At 39.4% G+C, this 26,855-nt stretch overlaps 2 protein-coding genes across 6 annotated transcripts in view; one reads left to right on the top strand and one right to left on the bottom strand.

The window, feature by feature from the left end:
* c9h7orf50 (chromosome 9 C7orf50 homolog) overlaps window positions 1–26,855 on the bottom strand; it is a 167,221-nt gene that overhangs the window by 94,512 nt on the left and 45,854 nt on the right. For all 4 annotated transcript variants that reach the window (XM_018097482.2, XM_012970671.3, XM_018097483.2 and 1 more), the window contains exon 3: window positions 7,627–7,659. In XM_018097482.2, the coding sequence (XP_017952971.2) occupies window positions 7,627–7,659 (33 nt within the window). The remainder of the gene's footprint in view (window positions 1–7,626; window positions 7,660–26,855) is intronic.
* Window positions 170–12,044, top strand: LOC101732168. Of its 2 annotated transcripts, none has more exons than XM_004917954.4 (2): window positions 170–841; window positions 8,851–12,044. In XM_004917954.4, exon 2 carries the CDS (start codon window positions 8,888–8,890, stop codon window positions 9,893–9,895), a length of 1,008 nt encoding a protein of 335 aa, XP_004918011.2. In that variant the 5' UTR covers window positions 170–841; window positions 8,851–8,887; the 3' UTR covers window positions 9,896–12,044. The 2 variants fall into 2 exon arrangements, with proteins under 2 accessions (XP_004918011.2, XP_031748774.1); XM_031892914.1 differs by lacking the exon at window positions 170–841 and adding an exon at window positions 5,507–5,726.

Here is a 26,855-nt window from a genome sequence, read left to right as displayed (position 1 = left end):
CTGCTCTAAATAAAGGGAAATATTTTTTCCCAAAAGAAAGAGATTCTACAATGAGGCTGCAGTGAGTGAATAACAAAGAAAAGCATTACTAAATACTGCAGAATAGTTCACACATGTCCAACTTACTTGCATTACTTAAATCTCTGCATGGTCATAGGTTTCTGGAAGTTGGTGGGAAGCAGCAAGTTGGACACCCCAACTACACTACTTATATTACCTGAACTGGAGTTTTCAGAATCAGAAAATCATACTTGGTTTCAAGGAAAAGAATACAAGGATGCGGAACACACAAGAAAATCTAATAAGAAGTGCAGTTTTCTGCAAGCCTATTCCTTTATGGCAACCAACAAGCAGGTTAGCTTATTGAAAGAGTTATTGCTTATTAGCTTATTGCTATGTGTTATTAGACCCAGGCAAAATCCCCAAAAACTGATTTAATAAACAAAAATTCCCAGCTCTCTATTTTATCATGGGACTTTTCATTCCAACATTCCAGTTATGTGTAAGGCAGCCCGAATAAGGAAAATGACACACTGTCAGGTTTTGGATGTAGAACTGCATCACCTGACTCATATGCGCCATAGAGACTGTCCTCTGCCAAAAACTCATGTAACAGTCATTCCTCTGACAAGCAAGGGGTTAAATCACACGTCACAATCCTACAGGCCGTTAGAAAAAGAAACCTGAACTGTTTGCAACTTCCGTTGCTGCAAAGGGAACTCCAGATTGGTAACAGACTCCTTATTCAGACCCTGGCAGCCTCAAGAGCTTCCAAGGCTGAGAGAGGAATGAAATGCATTGATCCTTTACATTAGACTTATAGCAAGCTCCCTTGAAAGAGGTAAGTGACTGAGCTTTAATGGTAAGATTCAGCACTGGCACAAACACTTTTGTGCCCATTATTATGTGTAGCCACTTTCACTTTTGCAAGACACACAGAAGCGCAAGGGCTGCTGCTCGCACTGTTTATACTGGAAGCATCACAGTCTGTTTGTCAGCGGATCTGAACCACGTCAGCAGTATGGAGTATAATTTCTGCCTGCCTGCGTTCCTCCCTAAGTGTAAGAGCTTGGAGTCGTCCTAAACTTGGGGAAAGAAACTATCTGGCTGCTATATCAGAAAGGAGTTTAATCTTTCAAATTATAACATTAATAATGGCATAAAAGCGGTGATTCTAGTTGTACTGCATCACCACTATTTTTATAAATAATCACCAGAAAGAGAGTGGCAATATCATGTTTATATTGCTTTACAAACCAAACCGTGAGTATGAAACAAAGAGAAGTGTGCACAGACCATTATTGTGTTATAACTGTGATAAAATTTATGGCAAAGGCAGAGTTGTGATTAGCAGTTACCAGAATATGCTACTATAACCAGATCACATTCCATTCACAGGCTGGTATATTCTGGAGTGACCCTGATTGCTTGCCATTAAAGCCAATGGGAATGAGTGTGGGTGCAGCTTTTAAACCTTGTCACAAACACTGGCCACCAAATGCCACATGTGCCATTGACTGAGATGACAATTTTTAAACTGGTGCCTGCTTCACAGAGAGATAATGTGACTTTAAGGCCCCAAGTACTTAGTGCAGAAGTTATCCTTGGAAATGAAACAACGGGCACCCTGGGACCTGTAATTTATCCACTACTACACCATCCCTTCTGTATGCTAATAGATAGTGTGGGTTTGTTTGGGTTGAAGATGGTGCATCTGTACATGTATGAATCTGACATACTACTTTGGGGCAAGAATTAGCCAGCAGTAGGTTACATAACACTGGCCTTAGAGTTGTATGTTTAATTACCACATACTGTACATCTTTGGGTTCTGAGGTGTGCAGAGTCTGGGCCAGGCCCAAAACCAAAAGTTATTGTAAGATCTCAGAAAGAGGAATTAACTGTTCCTGAGAAGGAAAAAAAAAAAAAGAAAACCTATCAATAAAGCTAGTTACTAAACAATAACTGCAACTATTCACTAGAAATGAAAGTAGTTCTACCCTTTTGCTATTTCTTAGTATTCTGCCTTTGAAACCAAAAAGGATTAAACTTTCTCTGAAAGGAAGTTCCTGTGAACAGAACTGTATAATTGTGCAGGTCATGGTATAAATCAGAAAGCAAAAGCGAAAGATTAAAGATATTTAGATAAATAGAAAATGCTATGTCAGTTAACACTTAATTGAGCACTGTCATGCAAATTATCAAATGAAAGGAAAGATCTAATTGGTTGTTGTAGTGACTGACTATGGCATCTTACAAAAGCCTCTCTGGCATTTGCCAGAATCCACAGACTGCCAGCTTATCTCGAGGTTTGAAAACATGTTAGGTTTTATCTTCATGTTAGGTGTTTTGTTGATGACACTTTCCCTAAAGGTGGCCATACACGCACCGATATTATCGTACGAAACCTCGTTTCGTACGATAATCGGTGCGTGTATGGTATGTCAGCGAGCCGACCGATGTCGCAGGAAGCTGCTGAAATCGGTCGGCTCGTCGATCGGCCAGGTTAGAAAATTTTGATCGGGCGCCATAGAAGGCGCCTGACCAAAATTCTCCCTTCAGAGCTGAATCGGCAGAAGGAGGTAGAAATCCTATTGTTTCTACCTCCTTACCTGCCGATTCAGCCCTGAATGGTGTGTGGCGGATCTGACGATGTTTCGTGCGACCGATGGTCGTACGAAACATCGTCGGATCGCCACGTGTATGGCCAGCTTAAGACTTAGTGAACAATCAGCTTTGTTACAGGTCAAATATTCATAGCAAACTAATCAGCATATAGTATACATTGGTCAGCTGTTGAAATCAAAGGATCTGGTTGTCATGGGTTACTAGACCTGCACAGTTTTGAACCTTTTATAACAATACCACTCACTGGCAAACAGTTCCTTGCAGATCTCCACACTGGAGAGATAGATCAACATGTAACATCACATTTGGTGAACTTTAAAAGTGGAAGTTCACCACTAAATCAATTTGTAGTGTGATGCAGAAAGTAATATTTTGAGACAATTTGCAATTAGTCTTTTTTATGATTTAGCATGTTTAATGGCTCTACAGACTGAAATGTCAGCAGCTATCTTGTTGCTAGGATCTCAAGTTTCCCAAGAAACTACCGTAAGCAGTGGTTTGAACAGGAAACTGCAAGTTGGATAGGCCTGAATAGAATGATAAGTAATAAAAAGTAACAATAAAATAATAGCCTCACAGAATAATAGTTTTGTTTTTTTTGCTCCTGGGGTCAGTAACCCACATCAAAGTGCTAGAAAAAGACTGAAGAGGAAGGGAACTAACTAAAAAACAACAATAATGAAAAAATAAAGAAGTTGCTAAGCGTAGGACATTCTACTGCATAACACATGTACCCCACCAAATGTTATAAAATACACTAAGTTTGCCCAGGAGCAGTAACCCATAGCAACCAAGAAGATGTTTGCTTTTAAACAGGTGACCAGTAAATTCTAACTGCTGATTGGTTGCTATAGGTTACTGCTCCTGGGAAAACTTATTACCATTTGTTACATAACCCCATAAAAGCATGCTTAAAGGAGAAGGAAAGGTAAAATCACTAAGGGTGCCAAAATGTTAGGCTTACCTTATACCCTGGGTGGTGCTCCTGTTACGAGAAAACCGCACCAGTCCCGGGTAGCTGCGAATGAGCGATCCTCTTATTCCTGTCTCCTTTCTTCATGATCCCAGGGCCGAAGCATGCGCAGTACAGTGAAAATGCCAGCTTTTATGTTTAAGTTTGGCTTTTTACTCTACTGCACATGTGCAAGCGGCATGAAGATAGAAGCATGAGGATTGCTCTCTCACAGCTACCACGGGCTGGTGCGGTTTTCTCACTGGCGGGGGTGCCTAACATTTTGGCACCCTCCCCAATGATTTTACCTATCCTTCTTCTTTAAAGATGAACTACCCCTTTAAAAGCATACAGACTTAACAAAGCAAAACTGTAACCCCAGGATGAGGTCAACGGTTCCTTGTTTATTTTTGTGTTTGTTCCACACAGTCCTCTCACCCCTCTCCATTACAGCCCATCAGGCAAACCTATTAGACAGGTTGGCAAACAAGTAAAAGGCCAACTGTTCTATTAGTCTGACAGATGAAATAAAAATGATCCATAAAAAATACTTTCCCCCCCTACACACAAGTTTCGGAATAATTCTGTTTCTATAAAATCAGAGTGAAACAGGGTAAGAGAGCAGAATAATATGCAACTGGTGCTTTAGGAAGAAAAGGCAGATACAGTTACTACAGATAATTCAGCACAAACCTACAGAACTCAAATACTTTACTGTTACACAGAAATGTACAGGTAAGGCTAATGTACTTCGTCTGATCTTAAGGTCCCCATACACAGGCCGATTATAGCTGCCGATATCGGTCCCTTGGACCGATTCGGCAGCTTATCGGGCCCGTGTAGGGGCAGAACCGAGGGGCCTGGCCGACCAATATCTGGCCTGAAATTGATGCGGTCCCCGAACCAACTGCCCCATTGCCGCCTACATAATCCAAAAGTTTGGCCCCAGGGCCAAAAGATCTAATCATTTTTTTTACCTAAACGCTCCCCGATATTGCCCACCCGTAGGTGGGGATATCGGGTGAAGATCTGCTCGTGTATGGGGACCTTTACCATCATGTATGTCATAATGGCCAGAAGAACCACAATAAATTTAATATGGCTAACATGGTTAACTGTCCCACATTTGTAAAAAGTATACAGTCAAGTGATAACACACCCCAGGCAATAGTAGTTAGTTATTCCGGGGACACAGAAGTGATTAGCTAGGGTTAGCTCTGAACATCCAAAACATGGGCACTAGACTGCACCAAGATTCACTGGACTGCTGTAAGCCTTCTGCCATCATTCTCATTCACAGGGGCACACGGGGAGATTAGTCGCCCGCGACAACGGAGATTTGTCACAGCGCGACTAATTTCCCCGTGTACCCCTGCCCTTAAGGCACACATACTGGCAGTCCTTCTGCCAATTTCCAGCTGTCTGAATTTTGCTTAGCTAAAGAAGTCAGAGCCATGCTGCGCAACTCATTAACCCATATAGCTTTGGTCCTATTTCTATGATGACTGCTTGTAAGTCAAGCGTATCAAATTCATAACTAGTGTGAAAAACAGATTCAAGTGATACAATCAGTAATTATACAGTTTATACATGTGTCCATAACTCCTGCCTAGCCTAACTCCAGGAGCACATCGCTGGGATAATCTGGCTGCAGTGGACTGATAAAACAGGGCATATGTATTAAATAACTATAATTGCTGGGGGTTGAGACATGTGGCCAAAGCAGATGGAGTCTTAAATTGCTGCAGGGGTTTGCTAATTAGCTCATGCTATGTATTTACAGTAAAGTTTTCTGATATAAGGGTCCCTGTAAGTATTTGTTGTAGTGCTGGTATTTTTAGCTGCTAACCATTAGCTTTTGTGCAAATCACTGTGTACCGACACAAGCTACTATACATGATTCAGTGCTGCCGGTAAGCCATTGCTGACATATCTATTTGTGGTATAGCCATTGCTGGAATATTTCAGTGGGCACATTTCTTTGGTGGCATATCCTGATAGGCACAATCCAATGCTACAGGCGCTAGTATAATTAGCTGTGTCATTGCTGCTTTATCTGCCTGTATGCAAGGGAGTTCTAACCCCTGGTCCTCGCCAACATGCTAGCGAGGACTGAAAGCTGTGCCTTTTCGCTGCGTTTAACAAGGTGAGCTAACCTCAGCAAGAGCGTTGATTTCCAGCGGAGCCTCACAAATGTCTGTAGGCTGCCTTATGGTCATGTTTCCTCTTCCCTGCTACTGGCTATTTCACTACGGTCAGCAATGCGACAAAAGTTTACATGGGTTTTCCAAGCTCTGCATAAGTTGACTTGATAAGTCAGAGGTTCTGTAGATATTCTAGCATGTGTCTCATTGACATAGAAACATAGACTACTTTTGGAGCTGCATTTGGGGGAGGCTGCCATAAATTCATGAAATAGGCTTTCTATAGGACATACCTATCATGTCTTTTTTGGTAAATAGGGTAAATATCACAAATATTGTTACAGCTATAAAAAAGCAGGGATTTATGCAGATCCCTTTCTAAAATAGAAATACAAATGTACACAGCTTTATGCACCATCCATAGCCTTAGCACTACAATAGTGCATGTGTGTCTCAGTCAGTTAGATAAGTCACAGAGGCAAAACCGCATGTCTAACATGGGTTCAGTAAAAAGTTTGAAACCAATCAGCAGGATGCATTTACCAGTCACATGACAGTGTATGACAAATATAGTTGGCCAGCTTAAATATATTGCAATAAATGGACAAGCAATGCCTGTTTTTGTTTAAAAGGGGAATGCAGGTGGTAGTTTCCATAATTTTTAGGGTCTTTAAAGGGGACCTGTCACCCACACATAAAAAGCTGTGTAATAAACGTCCTTTGCAAATTAAATATGAAACCCAAACACTTTTTTTATTAAAACATCCATACCTGTTATAAACAAGTTTAGAATTCTGAGCTGTCAGTCATACAACTGGAAGAATATAATATGCCTTCAAGAAAGGTTTCTGGCATTAATTTAAGGTGACCATACACGTTATGATCCGCTCGCTTGGTGAGATCACAATCGATTGGATCTTCTCCTGATATCCCCACCTAAGGGTGGGCGATATCGGGCAAATTTAGGCTAATACGGTCGTTTGGCCCCAGTTATAACGACGGCAATGGGCGCATTAGGCTCGTTGATGTGGTCCCTGATCCAACTAAATCTTTTAACCTGCCAGATATCGGTCAGGCATGCCCCTCGTTCCTGCCCCTACACGGGCTGATAAGCTGCCAAATCGGTCAAAGGGACCGATATCGGCAGCTACCATCAGCACGTGTATGGCCACCTTAAGTGTTCTAAAACCAAAACACTGCTTTCCTCCTGTCTCCCATTACTTATTTTTGTTGGCCAGCACCACCTCTTTACCCACCCAAGAATGATAAAAGGCAGGGCAAAGAGGACAAATGCCTCAACCTAATAGTTCTTTACCCACACTCTCCAGACATCACAGGGTGGAGCAGTTTTAAAACATAATATTAGTAGTGCCAGGTAGTATTTTAAATGCATAATGTCACCTTTTTACTAAAATATGAAAATTGTTTGTGTATTTAAAGCTAGTGAAATGAATGAGATCAGAAACAAAATTTGTTATGTACAAAATAACTGCAAACAAAAGAAGCTGAATTTTCGCTGCCCCAAGCATTGTACTGGACCTACATAATTATATTCAGCAGAAAAACTAGGAAAGTAAGTTGACATTTCTAACACTGCTGTTCTCAACATGCATTCTACAATGAGATAAAAGCACAGCCTCACTTTATGCTGGAGAGTGAAGGGATGTTTTCCCAGCAAATAAAATTATCCTAACAATAAAGAGAATAACTTAAATAAAAATAACAGCCATGTGGAGCTCAATCCTACTGAATTGTGTCTCCTTTATGCTGCTCACAAAAGCTTCTTTGTGGCAGGGTACAGTAATTGATGTCACTGTCAAAACATCTTAAAAACTGTGACTCACAGAGGGTCATAAATAAACCTGTCCGGAATTTATTTTGAAATGGAAAGTCAAAATGTACCTGAGATACCGCTGAGTCAGATCCTCTGGGAACCTGTAGAGGTAGAAAGGTGCTCATTAATATACAGTGTAATTTAGCACATTCATTAAAGAACAAATTGCAAAATAGGAGACAAATACCATATGCTCAATGGCTCTATAGTCAAACAAAAATAATTCTATTTACTGTTATTAAGTGTTACTAATTTTAAGTAACATGCATAGAAAGCCTCAGCTCCACAGAACTCACCTGAAGGAAAGGGAAGTTAAAAGGTACTTGGTGGGTGTGCAACATGGGGTATTTGCCATTAAATACTGTTGTGAATAATTATTCTGAATTCAATTTTGCTTGAGAAAGAAGTGGATACCTAATAATATTGCTATTTTTGTTACCAAAAGGTTTCCTATTCTACACTTTTGCCCAGGCTTTGTTTTTTACATAGTGCAGACACTGCTACAGACTAAGAGACTTTAAAGGGGACCTGTCACCCAGACAAAAAAAACTGTACAATAAAAGTCCTTTCAAATTAAACATAAAATCCAAATTCCTTTTTATATTAAAACACCCATAACCATATAATGGCATCTGAAAATCCCAGCTGCCTTAGGCATAGAGGCTGGGCAGACAATAACTTTAACATTCCATTTAGCACATCTTAGGGGTATATTTATCATGCTGTGTAAAAAGTGGAGTAAAGCAAAGCAAAGAATCCGACTGGCTCCTATGAGCAACATCACCAGTAATGTGTTACTTTACTTTTTACACAGTATGATAAATATACCCCTTAATGTCACTGCAGTTCTCACTTTACCCCTCCCTCCTTACCATCTAATTTTGTAGCCAGTACATGGGTATGGGCATCTGGTCCTCTATTCAATCACATGGTATTGGAATGATACAAAGCTTGCCTTAATAAGTGCCCACAAAATGGTACCTGCCTGCTTCCTGTGATTGTGTCATTTCAAGACTGAAGAAACAACATTTATATTATATAGTGTAAGTTAAGTATATTATGCTTAACAAACACAATAAAAGTAAATTGGGCATATATATATATATATATATATATATATATATATATATATATATATATATATATATATATATATACACAGTATAATGCCTTAAGCTAACACCACTGTTTTATCAGCTATACATTATTAAGCCTTTTTGACACCTCAAGCTTGTGAAAATGCCATGTTGTCCCCAGTCTTCTCACATTTCTGTGTTTCCTTTTATCTGCAGGTAATTCATTTCCCTCAGTGTCCATTTACAAGCAGCTATGGCGCTTCAGAACAAAACAGGCCTATATTATCCAAGCCAAACCCTGGGCCCTGAAATAGATGTAGAAGAAGTGATTTTTTCCCAGACTGTCATTTCACGAGTATTACATGGATACATTGGAATCATGGTCCCACTTGGGTTACTGTCTGGTATAACTATTCTTGCCATTATCATCAGGAAAAAAATTCGTCATCAGACGATGGAGAACTTGGACTTTTATCTTTTGAGCGTGGCTGTTACAGACCTTACAATCATTCTGTATTCTTTCACTGCTATAACAAGACCGAGTTACATGGAAATAACAAACCTGGCCTGTGGAGCGATCTCCACTCTCTTCAATGTAAGCTATTTTACCACTCAGGATCTCCTGCTTCTCATGTTTTTTACAATGGTTGCTCCAAACAGTTCCATGCTAAGCTCATTGCTGACCACAGTAAACCAGAATCGTTTGGCGACAATGTCTGTCACAGTACTTTTCTCAATTCTAATGTCCCTCCTGGCAGCATCATTACTTGGCACACACAAGGAACTTCACACCACAACATTCTGCCAGCTGGACCCACTTAATGCCAAACCAGAGTATGACCTTGTAAAGTTCACAGCTGGATTTTGCTTTCCAACTCTCCTCACTCTTTTACTTTTGCTGTTATTGGTTTATCAGTTAAGACGAGCCGAAGATTCCACAGTAAAGGAAAACATTCAGACCCAGAAAGCAACCCTTCTCCATGTTGCCATTATGTTTGTGTGCCGCTTATTCTACAATGTCATGCTGATTAGAAGGGCAAGTCTAAAGCTATGTGTTCTTAGCATGTCTGCCAGAGAGGAGCTGCTATTTAATGCTGCAGAACTGGTGGTATTCAGTGGAAGTTCCCTAAATCTAATCTTCACCCTCACTTTCCATGGTCCGTGCAGATTAGGTGTCTGGAAAGCCCTACATTTCCTTAAAAAGCTTTGTTGTAAATCCCAAACCTATGATGGTGTTGAAATGCACAGTTCCACAAAATGATATTAGTTTTCCTGGCTTTGGACAAGCTTTTATACTAGCCATTTTCTATGACACCAAAAAAAGAATGAAAGGAGAAAGTGGGGGAAAAAAGTTACAAACTCAGATTTCAAGGGCCTATCCAGGTTATACCTACAAAGTATTACTACAAACAGTAAATATAATTATATCTGTTATTCATTTTATTTGTGTGATTTCTCAGGAGTGCTGAAGCTTTTAAAAACATTAAAATGTAAAGAGGCAAATTCTAGCAGGACTGCCCTTTAAAAGGCTATATAAAGACATATAAAACGTAATGTCCTCCAGAACAGGGCTGTCCAACTGGATGCCCATGGGCCGGATGGGGCCCTCTAAAGGATTTTTGTGCCCCCCCCAATCTCCTCAGTTGTTCCATAGACTTCACTGTATGACATCATCATTATAATTGAATACGGCCCTTCAACATGCTGTATGACATATAATTGGACCACTCCTTGTAATAAGTTGGACCGCCCTGCTCCAGAAGAATCCCGTGCTGTAATTTTTCTGTGAAGGAAATACATGTATTTATATTCAAATGTGAACAAAGACATCAGAAAAGCCATTCTCTTTGTTTTCCCTGCTTCTGAACAGCTTCCGGAACTCTGCATGGTATTATAAACTCTAATCAGCAGGGCCCAATTTCCATCTTGCATCTGGCAGTATTTGTATCTTATCTGTATGTTAATTGTATACACCCTGCTATTGTACAGTGCTGCTGAATATGTTTGTGCTTTATAGAAATGATTAAGTATTGGTAAGCTACAGACTCTCATTACAGCTGCCCAGCAACACTCCAAAATCACAGAGGCAGCTTAATTGCCTTCTTACAGAATTGCCCATAGTGTTTGTGGGACCTTAGAGTGTAAGCTCCACTGGAGCGGGGTCTAATGTGAATGAAGTATAATCTCTATAAAGTGCTGTGTAAAAGTATCAGTGCTATTAAAGATAAAAATTAAGTAGGATTGCCTCCAAATCCTCTCCTCTTTTAGCCCTCATTTAATGTAAACAGTCTAATTAGTGTCAGCCTTCGCTTTGCATGGGAGCAAAACAAACTGATTACATGTTTCCCATGACATCTCTACTGAAGGAAATTGCTTTCTGAATTGACGAAGTGAAGTGAAGATCCCAGTCTCGCTGTTGTTATAGTGTTAAGGATCTAAGATTTTGTGTATTTTGTGCACCATGTCAAAGGTTGCCCAGAATGCATATGGGGATCAAAATCAGAGCAGAAGTTGGCATTAAGACTGCACATAGGATGAGGGCAAAGAGCTTACACAGGTGAAAGGCAAGTGTTAACATGAAGTACAGGGATGGAGAGAAACAGATAGCACTAAAGACAAAGGTACTTATGAATTACGGGGGGAAAATGCTGTATGTTGGGTACAGAGGATGCAAAAAGACAACTATGGGTATATCAGGTACAGGAATTCATATAGGATTCAAAATGGATCCTGGATGGATGCACAAGAATGCCAAACTGGCTGGTGGCATAGTGACTATCAAGGGACCCTAAATGGAAAGCAAAGGGGATGGAAGGCACAGACATTCAGATGAGTTACAGGATGGGTAGTACAGGGATTCACATGGGAAATTGGATGGATGGCAATAAAATTCACATAAGGCACTGAATAAGTGGCACATTGATACAAACTGGCCTAGATGGGAGATACAGGGGGCACAGGTGAGAACATTATCATTTATCAGAATTTTCTGGTCTGTTCTGCTCTCAGTGTAAGAGTAATTGCATACGGGTGGGCTTTAGAGCAACTCTAACCTCCATCCCCTATGGATTTCCACTGAAATGTTTAGGGACTTTAATGCAAATCTATAGGGTACGCCAAAGGGCTCCCAAAGCACTCATTTTCATACCATCATGCAGCCAATTTATTTTTTTACATTCCCTGAGTGATGGGCAGCAGATGGACTAATAGCAGGTCCAGAGAAAAAGCCTTGCACAGAAAGTGTTCTGTAATGGAAGTAGGGAGACACCTAACGTGCAAAAGGAGGCCAAGGGTGCAAATAGTGACAAGGCATGTGCATAGTGCAGTGCATGCAATCTGTGGACACAGAGCATGCATACATACAAGTATAGATTGCTGGCATTAACTGACAATAAAATCACAAATGATAAGATTTTGTTAAAATGTTTTTGTAACTTGCATGACAGTATTCCTTATATGCGCTTTTACGGTCTAAACATCCTGCAAGCTGAATTTGTTTGCAGCAAAGTCACAATTTACTCATTTCTACAAGTCATAGCTCACTTAAGTGCAATTTACTGCAGACTTCTCCCCCTTCCAGTCGATAATCAGCTAGGTGCCACCTACAGTTACCACTGCAAGTACATTAGACCTTATATAATGAAAGGCACTAATTTTTGCCCAGGAGCAGTAACCCAAAGTTACCAGTCAGCAGGTAGAATTTACTGGTCACCTGTATAAAAACAAACAACTTATGGCTGCTATGGAATACTGGTACTGGGCAAACTTAGTGCCTTTATTACATAAGGGAGTAAGTGCAATTTTAAATTTAATCTGCATGTTTTTTTTTTACCTACAATGCAGCATTTTTCCCCGTGATTCCAGCAGAATTGTGATCACCTGAAGATTTTTTGTGCAACTGACTGAGGCCGAGTACAACTGCATATTAGACCCCCTTATAAAAGGCACTAGTGAGCACAGCAACAGTAGTTACAAATAATAGAGATGTACCAAGTCTCAAAGGCACAATCAGTAATTGCAGCTCCCCTACTTAATTAGGCACCCCCTCAGTGATCATAATCGCTAACCTCAGACCCTATTCAAGTGAGCACTGCACCACAATCTTGTCTTTTGTCCAGTCTGTGAATTCTGGCAAATACCAGAGGGGCTGCTGTAAGGGGCGTGACACGCGGAGAGATGAGTTGCTTCGCGCCTCTGTGCACTTGAAATGCCAGGGCCTAGTTTGAATCCCAGTCCAGGCCTGGTGGTGCACCAATGAATAGCGCCTGAATGGCTAACTTTATATTTCATGTACCATGTCCAGCTTTTGTTGGTATGCCTTCTCTAATTCTAGAGACAGAGCAGTGACCCTTGCCATCAAATATTTCTGTATCCTATCTGTTGTTAATTAACATTATTGATTACAGTTACTGACAATGTTAATAATCTACAGATAGAATACAGAAAAATTTGGTGCCCGGGGTCACTGCATTGGCTCTAAAGTTTGAGAGGGTGTCCACGACACATGAAAAATAAAGGTGAGCTTTGACCACCAGGCAGGGTTGCCACTTGTTGCCAGTGGCAATACTGGTCTGTGTGCATAAGGAACAGAGTTACAATGTGAGAAAATTGGGGTGGGCTGGGGGTGAAACCTCTGCAGATTTTAAATTTACCAGCAATTACAATGTCAGTAAATCTGTAATACCGGCACTGGCCCTGTCTGGTACTTTATGGCTAGAACGTAAAATACCGGCCAGGTAGCAGCCCTACCTGGGTTGATACAAATGTTAGGGACTATAGGCATAAATGACTTAGGGGAGGGCATGTATGTCATGTATCAGTGTTTGCAGATGACACAAAACTCTGCAGCCCAGTCAATTCTATCCAGGATGTGGCATCCTTGCAGCAAGATCTTGACAAACTGGCAATCTGGGCAGCTAAGTGGCAGATGAGATTTAATGTGGATAAATGTAAGGTCATGCGCCTGGGATGTAAAATTATGCAGCCGCTTATACTCTTAATGGGACTGCACTAGGCAAATCCACAATGGAGAAGGACCTTGGAGTCCTTGTAGATAATGAACTTGGCTGTAGCAAGCAATGCCAGGCAGCAGCTGCTAGGGCAAACAGGGTTTTGAGCTGTATTAAGCGGCGCTTAGGAGGTGACATGATAACTATGTATAAATATATAAGGGGATAATATAATAACCGCTCTAATGCTTTATTTACCAGTAGGTCCTTCCAACTGACAAGAGGGCACCCACTCCGTTTAGAAGAAGGGAGGTTCCGTTTAAATATTCGGAAATAATTTTTTACTGTGAGAGCTGTGAAGTTATGGAATTCCCTCCCCGAATCAGTCGTACTGGCTGATACATTATATAGCTTTAAGAAGGGGCTGGATGGCTTCTTAGCAAGTGAGGGAATACAGGGTTATGGGAGATAGCTCTTATTACAAGTTGATCCAGGGACTGGTCCGATTGCCATCTTGGAGTCAGGAAGTCTTTTTTTTAGAGAGGCTTCAGATGGGGAATTTTGCCTTCTTCTGGATCAACTAGCAGTAAGGCAGGTTATATATAGGCATTATGGTTGAACGTGATGGATGTACGTCTCTTTGCAATTTAACTTACTATGTTACTATCTGTTTGGTAAAACAACAGAACGATTTTGCCATTCACAAGACTATTTAGCCATTGCAGGCACAGATTTATCCAATTCTAGGAATGAGAATACAAAAATGCCTGCTGTTGCAATTATGGCTGCTCCCCACTAGTAAGAAATTGCAAATGGAAAAAAGCACAAAACAGCCAGAAAGATTACTTTAAAAACAATGGATGAACACTGCATAATGGAAGACACAGCAGTAAGATCACTGTAGAAAAGAAACTGCAGCATGAGATTGGAACAGTTAGAAATGCTGAACAGTTCAATTGTCAACTAGTTCTCTAACCAAAATAGTAAAGCATGAAGATGGAAACGATATTGCATGTGGGCACAATGACAAGGACACAATGAGCAAAGAAGCATATTGTATCATAGACTGTAAGCAGATTACGGGTGCCATGCAGTGACAAGCTGCCAAACCCTGTTACCGCTAATAGATATGAATCTCTCTACTTCGCTAGTTTAATATGATAAAGGCACAAGGTGCTGTGAAACTGCAATAACATGATGTCTGAAAACCTGTCTGACCTATACAAGGAGAGAGAGAATAATTGGACCCACCAGATAAAGCAACATAATGAGTACAGCTTTTGCTTATACTGGCTCATAAAAAAGTGGATTTAGTTCTGTTGATTTCTGTGTGGCTTTTAGCAACTAACCTGCTCAGTGCCCATCTATCAGTGTTGGTGAGCCTCCACTTGGCTGTTAGCAACTAACCTGCTCAGTATCCATCTATCAGTGTCGCCGAGCCTCCGCTTGGCTGTTCGCAACTAACCTGCTCAGTATCCATCTACTGTTGGTGATCCTCCACTTCTAGTCCACAGGATTAGAATACAGTTTAGACTAGGCTAGGCAAGGCTTCTCAGACAAGTTAAGGCACATGCAATAAAGGCTAGGGACAGGCCTCAATGTTCATGGCAGAAAATGAGGAAAAGGAAGGATTCAGATGTTGTTGACTGTATTATAAGGTTGCTGGGATTTGATGAATCCATAAGGGAAAGCAGACAAACCCAAATTAACCAGAAACATCTCAACTGCCTTCCTGGCCCAGTGGTTAAAGAAAGGCAGCCAAAAGCCAGATTCATGGTTCAAATCCCAGCAGAGCATTTTAAAGCATCCCAGAAAGATGCAATGTAATAAAATGTTGCCTTCTACATGTTCCCAAAGATGTTCAAATTAGCTCTGGTGACTGGGGAACAAGCCAGCAATCCTTGCTCAGCCTTGCCTCTGAGTCCCCCCCCCCCCCATGCATGCAAAGTGAGCAAAGAAATGTGCACTGACGTCACAGGGGGGTGAAAGCCATGTCAATGCCAAGCGGCGGGGCAAGGGAGTGTGGACCAGAAGTAGACAGGTAGGAGGTACCTGCCGGGGATACCCCTAGTTCCAGCCCTGATGCATGTGTTGTCTTGCTTAAAAATATAACAAAAAAAATTTCACACACATTAAAGGGAAGCAAAGGTTTCTCTCAAAGTTTAATGATTTTATTAGAATCCCCTTAATGAAGCTACTATTTATTATATTAATATTATTTGACTGATTTCCCAGCTCCACCTGAAAGCCCCATCACTGATTAGAATGGTTGGAGGCCACACTTACTCCTATATGCCGCAAGAGCCAATCTGAATTCAGTGTATGTGTGTTTGTGCGCCCCTCCCCTGAGCATGCATACTTTATTCTTCATCAGGAGTGGGGGATCTGCAGGCCGGGGAGCGCTGGCGGGGATCGGGTCTGGCCTGGGGGCCCACAAGTTTCTTCCCGGTGCCCCACTGTCCAAGTCCAACCCTGGTGGCCCCAAGTAATAATATCACTATTACTAAATGGCATGGGGGTTTCTTGTTTAAGTGATGAATAATGATATTAGCTTTATATCCTAGTCACTGTCGGTGTGTCTTCTCTTACTTGATGCAATGAAATTACTTGGTTTGTGAAAATCTCTCCAACAAGCGTTGTACAGCTCCCTTGGAACATACTTGCAATTTGGCACTGGGATCGTTTTAGCACTCATGAGAATAGTTTTGACGTGATCTGCTAAACTAAGCTCCTCTGACAGACCAGTTACACACAGTAGGAAAATATTTTTCATTGTTTTAATGAAATGAGTAGTAGCACCAGTTTATACTGAGCTGGCCGGACACCAAGACAAATCCTATTGGGCCGCAGCCATCATGTTTCCTGTCACTCTAGGCAGGGGGTAACAACGAGGATGGGGAGCTCTGTGCATGGGGAACCCATGTGCATTTTGTAGCATAAATGGTGAAATGAACTCAGTTCAAGGTGGTGGACTAACCCCATGCTTTTTTGCTAAGTGTTTTATTTCTGTTGATTTGAATAGACTGTTTAAACACTAAATCTACGGAACTGTCAGAAAAGGGGTTTATATGATTTTTTTTGTACACCTTAAGTAAAAAATATGTCATCACTTCACAGACAAACTTATGGACTTTGCCACTTCATCTGCAGACTGCTGTTCTTAATAATATGAAAATTCAATGTTCCAAAACAGATAGACTGTACAACGATTGACCTAGTCATGTTTGCAGTTTCCTCTCCTTTAATTACATAAATATAGACAAACAGTCCGATTATTTTTCTGATGAAGAACATACTTGCAGCCTTCGGGCTAGTGTATTTAATACAGTCTCTGAGAAAGTAATAGGAACCAGACACTTTCCGATGGCAATCGTACTCTGCAATCCTTAGCAAGGTTTACAAACATACTTCTGCAGTGACCCTAAATTAAACTTATTATGAGATTTAATGCTACAGATTCTAATCTCCATTAGTGTTTGCTTTATTACTCTCATGAGAGTTCTGCTGCTACTAATTAACAGATAAAGAATCCATCTGAACAACCCACATTAGGTCAGATAACATGGGAAGAGGAAGAGAAGCAAGTCCAGCCAATTTTAAGCTAACATAAATGTTGGAAAGCTAAGGTATATGAGCTGAAATGAGCATGCCTTTAAGAAATCTACCATTTTAAATAATGCTGGGAAGAGGCAGGAAAGACGGGAATGGTTGGAAAATAAAGTAATAAGTATGTGTTGGGTATGGGAAAGAAAATGCCCCTAGTGAAGGAGCTGCCAGTGTGGGCAGCCATACTGGGGAACACACATAATGAGTAAGTGTCCCAACTTGCCCTTTATGGATATCTGTGTGGCGTAGGATCAGACTCTCGACCCTACATCACAAACATGCACATAAGCAAGCTGGTGGAACTCATGCTGCTCGTGCCTAACAAAGGCTAAAACAGAGGGAAGAAAGGGGGTGGATTATACAGAGGCTTCTCAGTGGGCTGGTGATTTGTTTTAAATTGTATTCGTAAGATCCTTTATTGAACTTATGTTTAAAAGGGGGGTATACTGGCCCTTTAAACAGGAGTATTAGAAAGTATGTATAGAAGTATGGTCTAGAGATTTATAGATGTGTGGTGTGTATCCTAATTAATCATCCTGTTTAACAAGGAACAAGTGATAACAAGTCCCTTGACATCTCCACAACAATCTGACTGCCAATATTCTCTGATGATAACTTGATTAACTATCTTTGAGGCTCCAAGAGAACATGACTGCATTGTAATCTCACTTAGCAATGGTAACTACACCCACTGTATTACAGATTTTATATCCAGAAGTTTCCAGCTGGCCCTTAAAGATGCTGGGAGATAAGAGTTCTTTGGAGTGAGTACACACCAACTTTGCACACTAGTCTGGAGTGATTCTGGCTCATTCTTAAATGCAGATTTTCTTCATGCTGCCAAATTTTTTAAAACAGTGACCCCAGTGAACTGAGATCAGGGCTTTGATTGGGTCAATGTTGGAATTTTTTTTGTTCTTGAGCAACGTGTTTGGGTGCTATCCCGCTGGAAGATGCACTTTCACACAAATTGCAGTTTTTAAGCAGACTTAAAAGCTTGTCACTAATGCACCAATAATATTGCACAAAATAAACTTAATATGACTACTGGTAAGTTTATGGTGCCCAACTGATATCCTTGTACTATGGATATCGGTTGGTTATGAACCGGTTGGTCCCTAGAGCATACATAGATGCTGTTCTGATCGTTCATGTGCTTTGCATGACCAATTGGAACAGTAGAAGACAGCTATATCATGTGTGGCACCTCATATGCTCTCTGTCTGATCACATGAAGGGAGTACCTTGTGGGCCCACCTTTAAATAAGTTCTTATGCATTATTTTTCCAGTATTTTGCACCATCCTTTCAACTGTTTTAGCAAGATGCTTAGAATGTCCTGGCACTATTTGAAATTTGGGATTCACATGCTTCACCCAACTAACACCTGAATAACATGGAACAAATCTGCTTAGAGGAAACGGATAAATTTGTTCCTAAACCATGCGCAAAGCTAGTTATGATTTTACCCTTTAAGATTCCCCGCTGACATTGCAGCCATAGAGAGTTCTGCTAGTGGGGGGGGGGGGTGTAATTATGCAACCAAAAAATGTCTGCTTTTTTGTTCAATTACTTTTTGTGTCAAAAAATAATGTGCCTTAAATATGAAGTATGTTGTAGAAATCAAACAGTAAAAATCCCACTTAAATCCTTATTAATTCAATGTTGTAACCTGTAATAAAATGTAGAAAAGTCGAAGGCACAGCAGATATGAAACAGGGTCTACTTTGAAAGGAATAAAATTCATCCTTATACTCGGGAAGCACAATTGTAATGCATAAAGCTTCTATATTTCTCAGGCAGTACAATTTAGCCTGAACAGCCTGTTTCTTACACCCAAAGGTCACCTATAAATGTTTGATGCAGTTTCAAGCAATTCCCACTAAGAACTGTGGACTAGCTGAAAAAGAAAAGTTCAGAAATATGGCCTTTTAACAACAGGCTCTCAATCTGACCAGAAAATTATAGGAAACAAACAAAAACAAAAGAACAGTAGTTGAGAAAATCTGAAAAAATGCTTCAGTTTACTGTATTGCAAACAAAGATGAGATAATATCTATTACGTGAGGTTTTTGTTTTACTTTGCCAGATGTTTTAAATAATAAACACTAATGCATTAAAACAATATTAGATAGTCGGTAGTTTCAGAATAAGATGAACATTGTAGAGTAAATTAAATAAACCATTTAAATGCACAGAAGTGCTTTGTACACAATTATTGCTATATAAATAAAATGTGCATATATAAACCCAAGCAAAGGCTTAGCAGGTGCCATATGGCATAATCATCATATTTTTGTATTTGCAGTGTATTAAAGCTGTTTGTTCCTCTACCCTTACTGATATACCTTAATCCTTAATTAAAAGAATGTTAATCTGAATTAGGTTTCATGTCAGAAACTGCCAAAAACAATTACTGGAATGAAATGTACACTATACAGTTTCCAATCAGATGCCTTTCTAAACATGCAGATTCCATTCTTATTAACAAATATGCTATAAATTAAATAATTACATGGGTAAACATTTAGGGGCCCACATATTACCACTCAAATTCAAGTTTCTACTACGATTGTAAGTTTTTTGCACTAAAAACCACAAATTTTAATTACAGCTTTAAAAACTTGACTATTTTAGATTTATTACGGGCAAAAAAATAAAAAACATAAATGCTCTTGCTCAGCGTTCAAGTTTATTTTCCCCACATCTTTAAGCAATTTAGTTTTTGGGATTCACATTTTTTTTTCTTTTTTTTAAAAAAGAGTTTGATGAAAATTTCCAAATACAGGTATCGGACCCCCTTATCTGGAAACCCATTATCCAGAAAGTTCCGAATTACAGAAAGGACATCTCCCATAGACTCCATTTTAATCAAATAATTCACATTTTTGATAATGGTTTCCTTTATCTCTGTAATAATAAAATAATACCTGTACTTGATCCCAACTAATATATAAGTAATCCTTATTTGAGGCAAAAACAATCCTATTGGGTTTAATTATTGTTTAAATATTTTTTTTAGTAGACTTACGGTAAGAGATCCGAATTACGGAAAGACCCCTTATACGGAAAACCCCAGGTCCCGAGCATTCTGGATAACGGGTCCCAAACCTGTACAGCAGCAGATTTATCAAAATGTGAGATTAGAGCGCACCACAGACATATCCCACCTACTATTAATTTCTATGAGATTTTTACAAGTGTATTTATCAAATGGTGAACTCTGACTTTTATCCATTAACAAATACACTTCTAAATATCCCTCAGGAATGAAAAGAAAGTTAGTGAATTTTTCTATGGTGAGTTCAGTTCTCACTTTTTGATATATCTGCCTCTTAAATTTTGATTAAAGAAAAACCTATTTGACTAAAAAAAAAAAAAAGTCACTAAAATATTAGCCCGTTCTTAAATACTATAGGTCCAAAATAATAACGTTTCTTAAGTCCTGGGCAAAATCATTGTTTGCATATAGATTACAATGGACTATTCTTTGTTGCCCCTATACCATTACTAACAAGTCAGAGCAAACATAAACAAATTTTGTCTATTTTGCAAACACCATTATTAATTAATAGTCCCTGCAAATCATTTTTTTCAGGGCCCCTATCTCAGAAATTATGGGGGAAATTATTTTGCAGAAATACACTTAAATTACATATTGGGCTCTTCTTTACTGTCTGGTCTGTTGCCTCTACAGCAGGGATCCCGACCTTTTTTATCTGTGAGCTACATTCAAATGTAAAAAGAGTTGGAGAGCAAAACAAGCATATAAAAAAGTTCCTTGAGTGCCCAATAAGGGCCATTATTGGTTATTTGTTAGCCCCTATATGGACTGACAGCCTAGAGGGAGCTCTGTTTGGCAGTACAACCAATTTTTATTTAACTAAAACTTGCCTCCAAGCCAGGAATTCAAAAATATCTACCTGATTTGAGGCCACTAGGAGCGACATCCATAGGGTTGGTGGGCTCCTAAGCCACTGGTTGGGGGCCAATGCTCTACAGCATCACAAATGCATTTCTGAGAAGTACCCTTTTGTTAGGGTTCTTAAGGTGGCCATACCAAGTAAAGATTACTCCATTACACAACACTTTTATGTTACTGACAATTGTCTTATACATGTATGGGATCCATTATCCAGAATGCTTGGGACCTGAGGTTTTCCAGATAAGGGATCTCTCCATAATTTGGATCTCCTACCTTAAGTCTGTTAATAAAATTATTTAAACAGTGATTAAACCCAATAGGATTGTTTTGGCTCCAATAAGGATTAATTATATCTTAGTTCAAGTACACGGTTCTGTTTTATTATCAGAGAGAAAAAGGAAATCATTTTTAAAAATTGGATTTATTTGATTAAAATGGAGTCTATGGGAGGTGGCCTTTCTGTAATTCGGAACTTTCTGAATAATGGGTTTCTGGATAAGGAGTCCGATACCTGTACTATAGTTCAAACCCTGATGCCCACAGTTAAAGTCATAGGTCAAATGGCATCAACATAGCCCACAATGGTTCTACCTTTTCAGGAAGAAATACAAACTTTTCTTTTCTCTCTTTTAGAGGACATCTGGTGGATGAGCACAAATTGAAATACATAGCCAACAGGGTTGTTTTAAGTTGTGGTTTCACCGCTACGGGAATGGTGCACACAGCTGTTTATGTTGCCCTGGGAATTATCAGTGAAATTGGCTTTTAATGAGCTACAGCACTCATACCATGCCTGGTGGGTAACACAAAACAATATATTTTTTTTGTAAATGTTTGCTTTGCTTGCTGTACAGCATCACACTTTTATAAAGTTAAAGTTTTGCTGATATTCAGGACAAAAAAAAGATCCTGTATACCTTTTTTTTTTTTTTTGAGAGAGAATTTGTCCATAATATACCGTTGTCAACAGGACAGCACACACATAAAGAGCTTTTTGCTTAACTAATCACTCATGGAACTGGCTGAAATTCCAAACACATTTGCAACCAAACACAGATGAACTATGTGGCACACAAAATAGCATATATTCCCCTGTGCTTTTGATTTTTTTTTTTTTTTTTTGTTAGTTATTGTATGGGACAAAATTAAGAATAAATAATTTCAAATCTACTTAATTCTGATTTGTCAGATAGGAAAGCTTCAAATCAGTTATGACACTGATAAAGAAAAATAGGGGGAAAATATATCATTATAAATGATACCATGGACCGTGCACTCTCTGTTAAAGAATATGTTTTTATTTGGTGAACACCATCAATTCCAATATTTTGGTCGCTCCTGGGGAAGTTGAAACTGATGCCGTCCACTAAATAAAAACACATTCTTCAACTGAGAATTACCGGTATATAAGCAATTATTGATCTTGCATCATTGATCAGATTGAGTGCTGGCACCCTGGGATTTGAGAGAGAGATATATACATATATATATATGCGTGTGTGTGTGTGTGTGTGTAGCCTATATATATATATATATATAATCACAGTTCAGGAACCGCTCACACAGGTCTTATGTGGTCCAAAAATCAGTTTATTGAAGTGAACAGAGGACTAACGTTTCGGCTGGAGCACCAGCCTTTGTCAAAGTCACATAAAGGAGTGTGCAGAAACACTATATAGTGTGTTTGGCGGGAAAACCAAACGGACAGGGATCAAAAAAACTTTCCAGTGATGACATCACAACCCCACTCCCTCCCGAAACCACAAGTGTGTAAAACAAAAACAACAAATGAAACTAAACAAACAAAAAGACAAATTATATAAAACAATATAAACAGAAATTGCTAACTCAAGGGAATCAATACATACCCCGAGTATCATTAATCAAATATCAAGCAATTAACACTTGCTCCGTATCTAACACACAGCCCCTAATAAGAGGCTATGTTGCGGAGATTAATCAACATCAGTACGTGATAGTTGGTAACATGAAAATGTAGCAATAAGGAGAATAAAATGTAACAATAGGTGGTGACAGTATATTCAATATAAAAAAACTGTTAGCTGTGTTAGATCACGAACGAAGAGTAGAAGGCTATCATAATCTGACAGTTGCAGGGTCCTTAATGACCAAAATTACATATTAGCATGTAACCAAAATTACATATTAAGGGACATACAGAAAGGCTGGCAATGTTTCATAGATGTAAAGTGATCATATGTCTAGAGCGCATTAATCGTGACATGCCGGAAAAACACATAACGTTATCCCTGTCCGTTTGGTTTTCCCACCAAACACACTATATAGTGTTTCTGCACACTCCTTTATGTGACTTTGACAAAGGCTGGTGCTCCAGCCGAAACGTTAGTCCTCTGTTCACTTCAATAAACTGATTTTTGGACCACATAAGACCTGTGTGAGCGGTTCCTGATCTGTGATTATAACCAAGATTTTCCCGTGGTAACTGCACCCAGGCGACGTATACCATATTTAACGTGAGTGCTGGCTTTTCCTTGCTTAATATATATATATATATATATATAAATAAATTAAATAGTAATAGTTAGTAACTCACTATAAAAATAATTAATAAGAGATGTGTGGAAGAAATGTTAAAATAGTAATTTCTGTCCAAACAGTAATGAGTGCATTTTGTGATGCCTACAAGAAATAGTGTGGTATCTAGGTTTCCACTCTGTAACACTGCTAACAAATGTCAGATAGCAACAAAAAAAAAAAAAAAAACAATCAACCTTCTAACTGTAGAATTACATATAATATATCGCAAATGCACTGACAAGGTTACACCTAGAAAAAATATACATTTAAATCATTGGTGCATATTTTCACAGAAAATTCATGAGAGAAAAAAATTCATAACAAAAGCAAGGGGATTTGTTGGATAACACTTGCAGTGGAAATGGCCAATTATGGGTCAGAGTTCCAGCTCCTGCGTGCTAATCAGTTGCTCTGAGAATTATGGCTAGAGATGACAAGTGCTTACGATACGGCTCATCACAATTAATATGAAACATTCTAGAAAGTGTAATGAGAAGTCATTTTGAGTTATTGGCCCAAACCTTGGAAATAAGCACAAATCAATTAACCTTTCCCCGTCTCGGCCACATTCAGTTCTACAAGGACAAACACTATCACTGTATCAGGGCACTCCATCATTCCTCATATAAAATGCTCCTAGTTCTCGAACTATAAAGAACAAAAGGGTATGCAATCCTTGCTGAACTTGATGGACACTTGTCTTTTTTTTTAGACTTACTTGCTACTTGCTTTAAAGTGGACCTGTCACCCAGACATAAAAAGCTGTATAATAAAAGTCCTTTTCAAATTAAACATGAAACCCAAAATCATTTTTTTATTACCACAGCCATACCCATTATAAAAGCATTTAAAAATCCCAGCTGTCAATCATATATTGCCTTAGGCATAGAGGTGGGGCAGACAGTTACTTTCACTTTCAATTCAGAACTTTTTAGATGTTGCTGCACTCCTCACATTCCCCCTCCCTCCTCACCATGTAACTGTGTAACCAGTGCATTGACATGAGCATCAGGACCCCCCATACTGGCACAGAAACAAGATTTTGGCAGGATGCAATGCCTGCTTTAATAACTGTGTCCACAAAATGGCCCCTGCCTGCTTGCTGCAATTGGGAATTCCAAGGCTTAAGAAACTTAGATTAAAATAATTTTTATATAGTGTAAGTAAAGTTTATTTTGCTTGACAACCACAATAGAAAACAATTTGGAATTATTTCTTAAGGTGACAGGTCCCCTTTAATCAAGATTCTAGCCTCCAAACATTGCCATTTATCATACAAACCTATTGTTCGCCCTGCAGACTGGATGCAATCTGAGAATACAGGGCAGGTGAGTAGGAGATTAAATTAGACCCAATCAATAAGAGATGGACTCTCTTGGGCTTCTAGCCAAAACCTGGCAATGCCTTTTATACCCCCAAGGTGCCACAACCCAAATACAGGATAGAAGTACAAGAGACAGATTATGAGCAGGGTTGCTGTATGGAATGGTGGGGTCACATATGCCCATCTGGCCATACTCGATGTGGCCAAACCCTGCCCAACCCAAACCCTTTTCAGTCCTCCCCTTCCACCCTTTTTCCTCTGACCATGGCAGATGTCCAACTGTACCCCCTTTTCATAGCAGCGCAAATAATGAGTTATAATTAGAGACTGAACCAGCATTGTTGGATATGAGTAAGAGCAGAGCTGATAATGGCAGTATGGTAGCACAATGCTTAGCAATGTTGCCTTTGCAACACTGGGATTCTGGGAAAGTGTGGCGTTTGTTCTTTCTGTGTTTGGTTTAGTTTCCTTCGGAATATTGGGGTTTCTTTCCCACAGATCAAAAACATACTGGTAACTTAACTGGCATTGGCTAAAGCTGACTTTACTCTGTGTTTGGATGTGGGATAGGAAAATTAGATTGTATGCTCTTGTATTTTAGCGTCTGGTGACTTTGGACATTTCCAAACAAGGCTGTAATATTGGCGATTCAGTTTAGAATATTGGTGGCTCAGTGGTTAGCAGTGCTGCCTTTCAGCTCTGGGGTCCTAGAATTGATTCTAGCCAGGGCTCTATCTGCAATGATTTTGCATGCGTTTCCCCTGGGAGTACCCACATCCAAAATATATATATATATATGCAGGTTAACTGGCTTCTGATAAAAAAAAAAATGAACTGTGACATGATAGGTATCTTAGAATGTAAGCTCTACTGGGGCAGGGATGCTTATACAGTACAGTATGGGACCTGTTATCCAGAATGCTAGAAATCATTTAAAATATTGAATAAACCCCATGGGATTTTTTTGCCTCCAATAAGGATTAATTATATTTTAGTTGGGATCAAGTAAAAGGTACTGTTTTATTATTACAGAGAAAACAAAAATACATTTAAAATATTAGAATTATTTGCTTATAATGGAGTCTATGGGAGATGGCCTTAATTCAGAACTTTCTGGATAACAGGTTTACAGATAAGGGATCCCATACATGTACTATATAAATAACGAATAATAATAAGCTGGAGTCGCTGTTCCATTAAACATCAACAGTAGCTCTATTTTCGTACTTGTTTCCTCATTTATGACCATTTTTCACCTATGGGAATAAGGATTTTGTTAGGGTTTAGCAACCCTTATTAACATTCTTTCATGTGAGATCTCAGTTCTACACAGGATTTATCCTGTATATTTAGGCTGGATTGTGTGATTATTATATACAGCAATTTGCTTGTTCTTAAGAGGATGTTTTTAAAGGGGGAAAAAAACAAGTTTGATACCTACAGTGTATAAGGAGGGGCACATATTCTAAACCCCTCTGCTGTGAAGTCCCTGGAATAAATCTTTTGATATGTTTATAAAGCAGACTTCGTCATTGTTAACAGCAGGAAAAGGGTTAACAATAGCCTTTAAAGGAAGCCAGTTGAGGAACACTTCGACTAAACACAAATTAGCACAGCCCTGGGAATCTCTCAAGCACTAATCTGTTGCCAAGGACATATGGTATGAACTGTAGGCTGCTCCCGCAGTCATCCTATGACCATTATATATATATTTCTGTCTGACAACTGTCCCACAGAGGCTTTTTTCCCTCCTTTGCCTGGCTCTGGATTATTCAGATAGGTGTCTTCTATAAAACCCTGGTGTAACAGGCAGTTGCACATGCCCCTGTGTGATGTCTAGCAGATGTGCTCCGCTGTGC

This window comes from Xenopus tropicalis, chromosome 9, assembly GCF_000004195.4.
Source record: "Xenopus tropicalis strain Nigerian chromosome 9, UCB_Xtro_10.0, whole genome shotgun sequence".
In the NCBI taxonomy this organism is placed as follows: domain Eukaryota; kingdom Metazoa; phylum Chordata; class Amphibia; order Anura; family Pipidae; genus Xenopus; species Xenopus tropicalis.
The sequence above is the reverse complement of the archived record's forward strand: the minus strand, read 5'-3'. Positions and strand labels throughout refer to the sequence as shown.

Bases quoted from the DNA above. Each gene is read 5' to 3' on its own strand.
- LOC101732168 (XM_004917954.4), top strand. From the start codon at position 8,888: ATGGCGCTTCAGAACAAAACAGGCCTATATTATCCAAGCCAAACCCTG.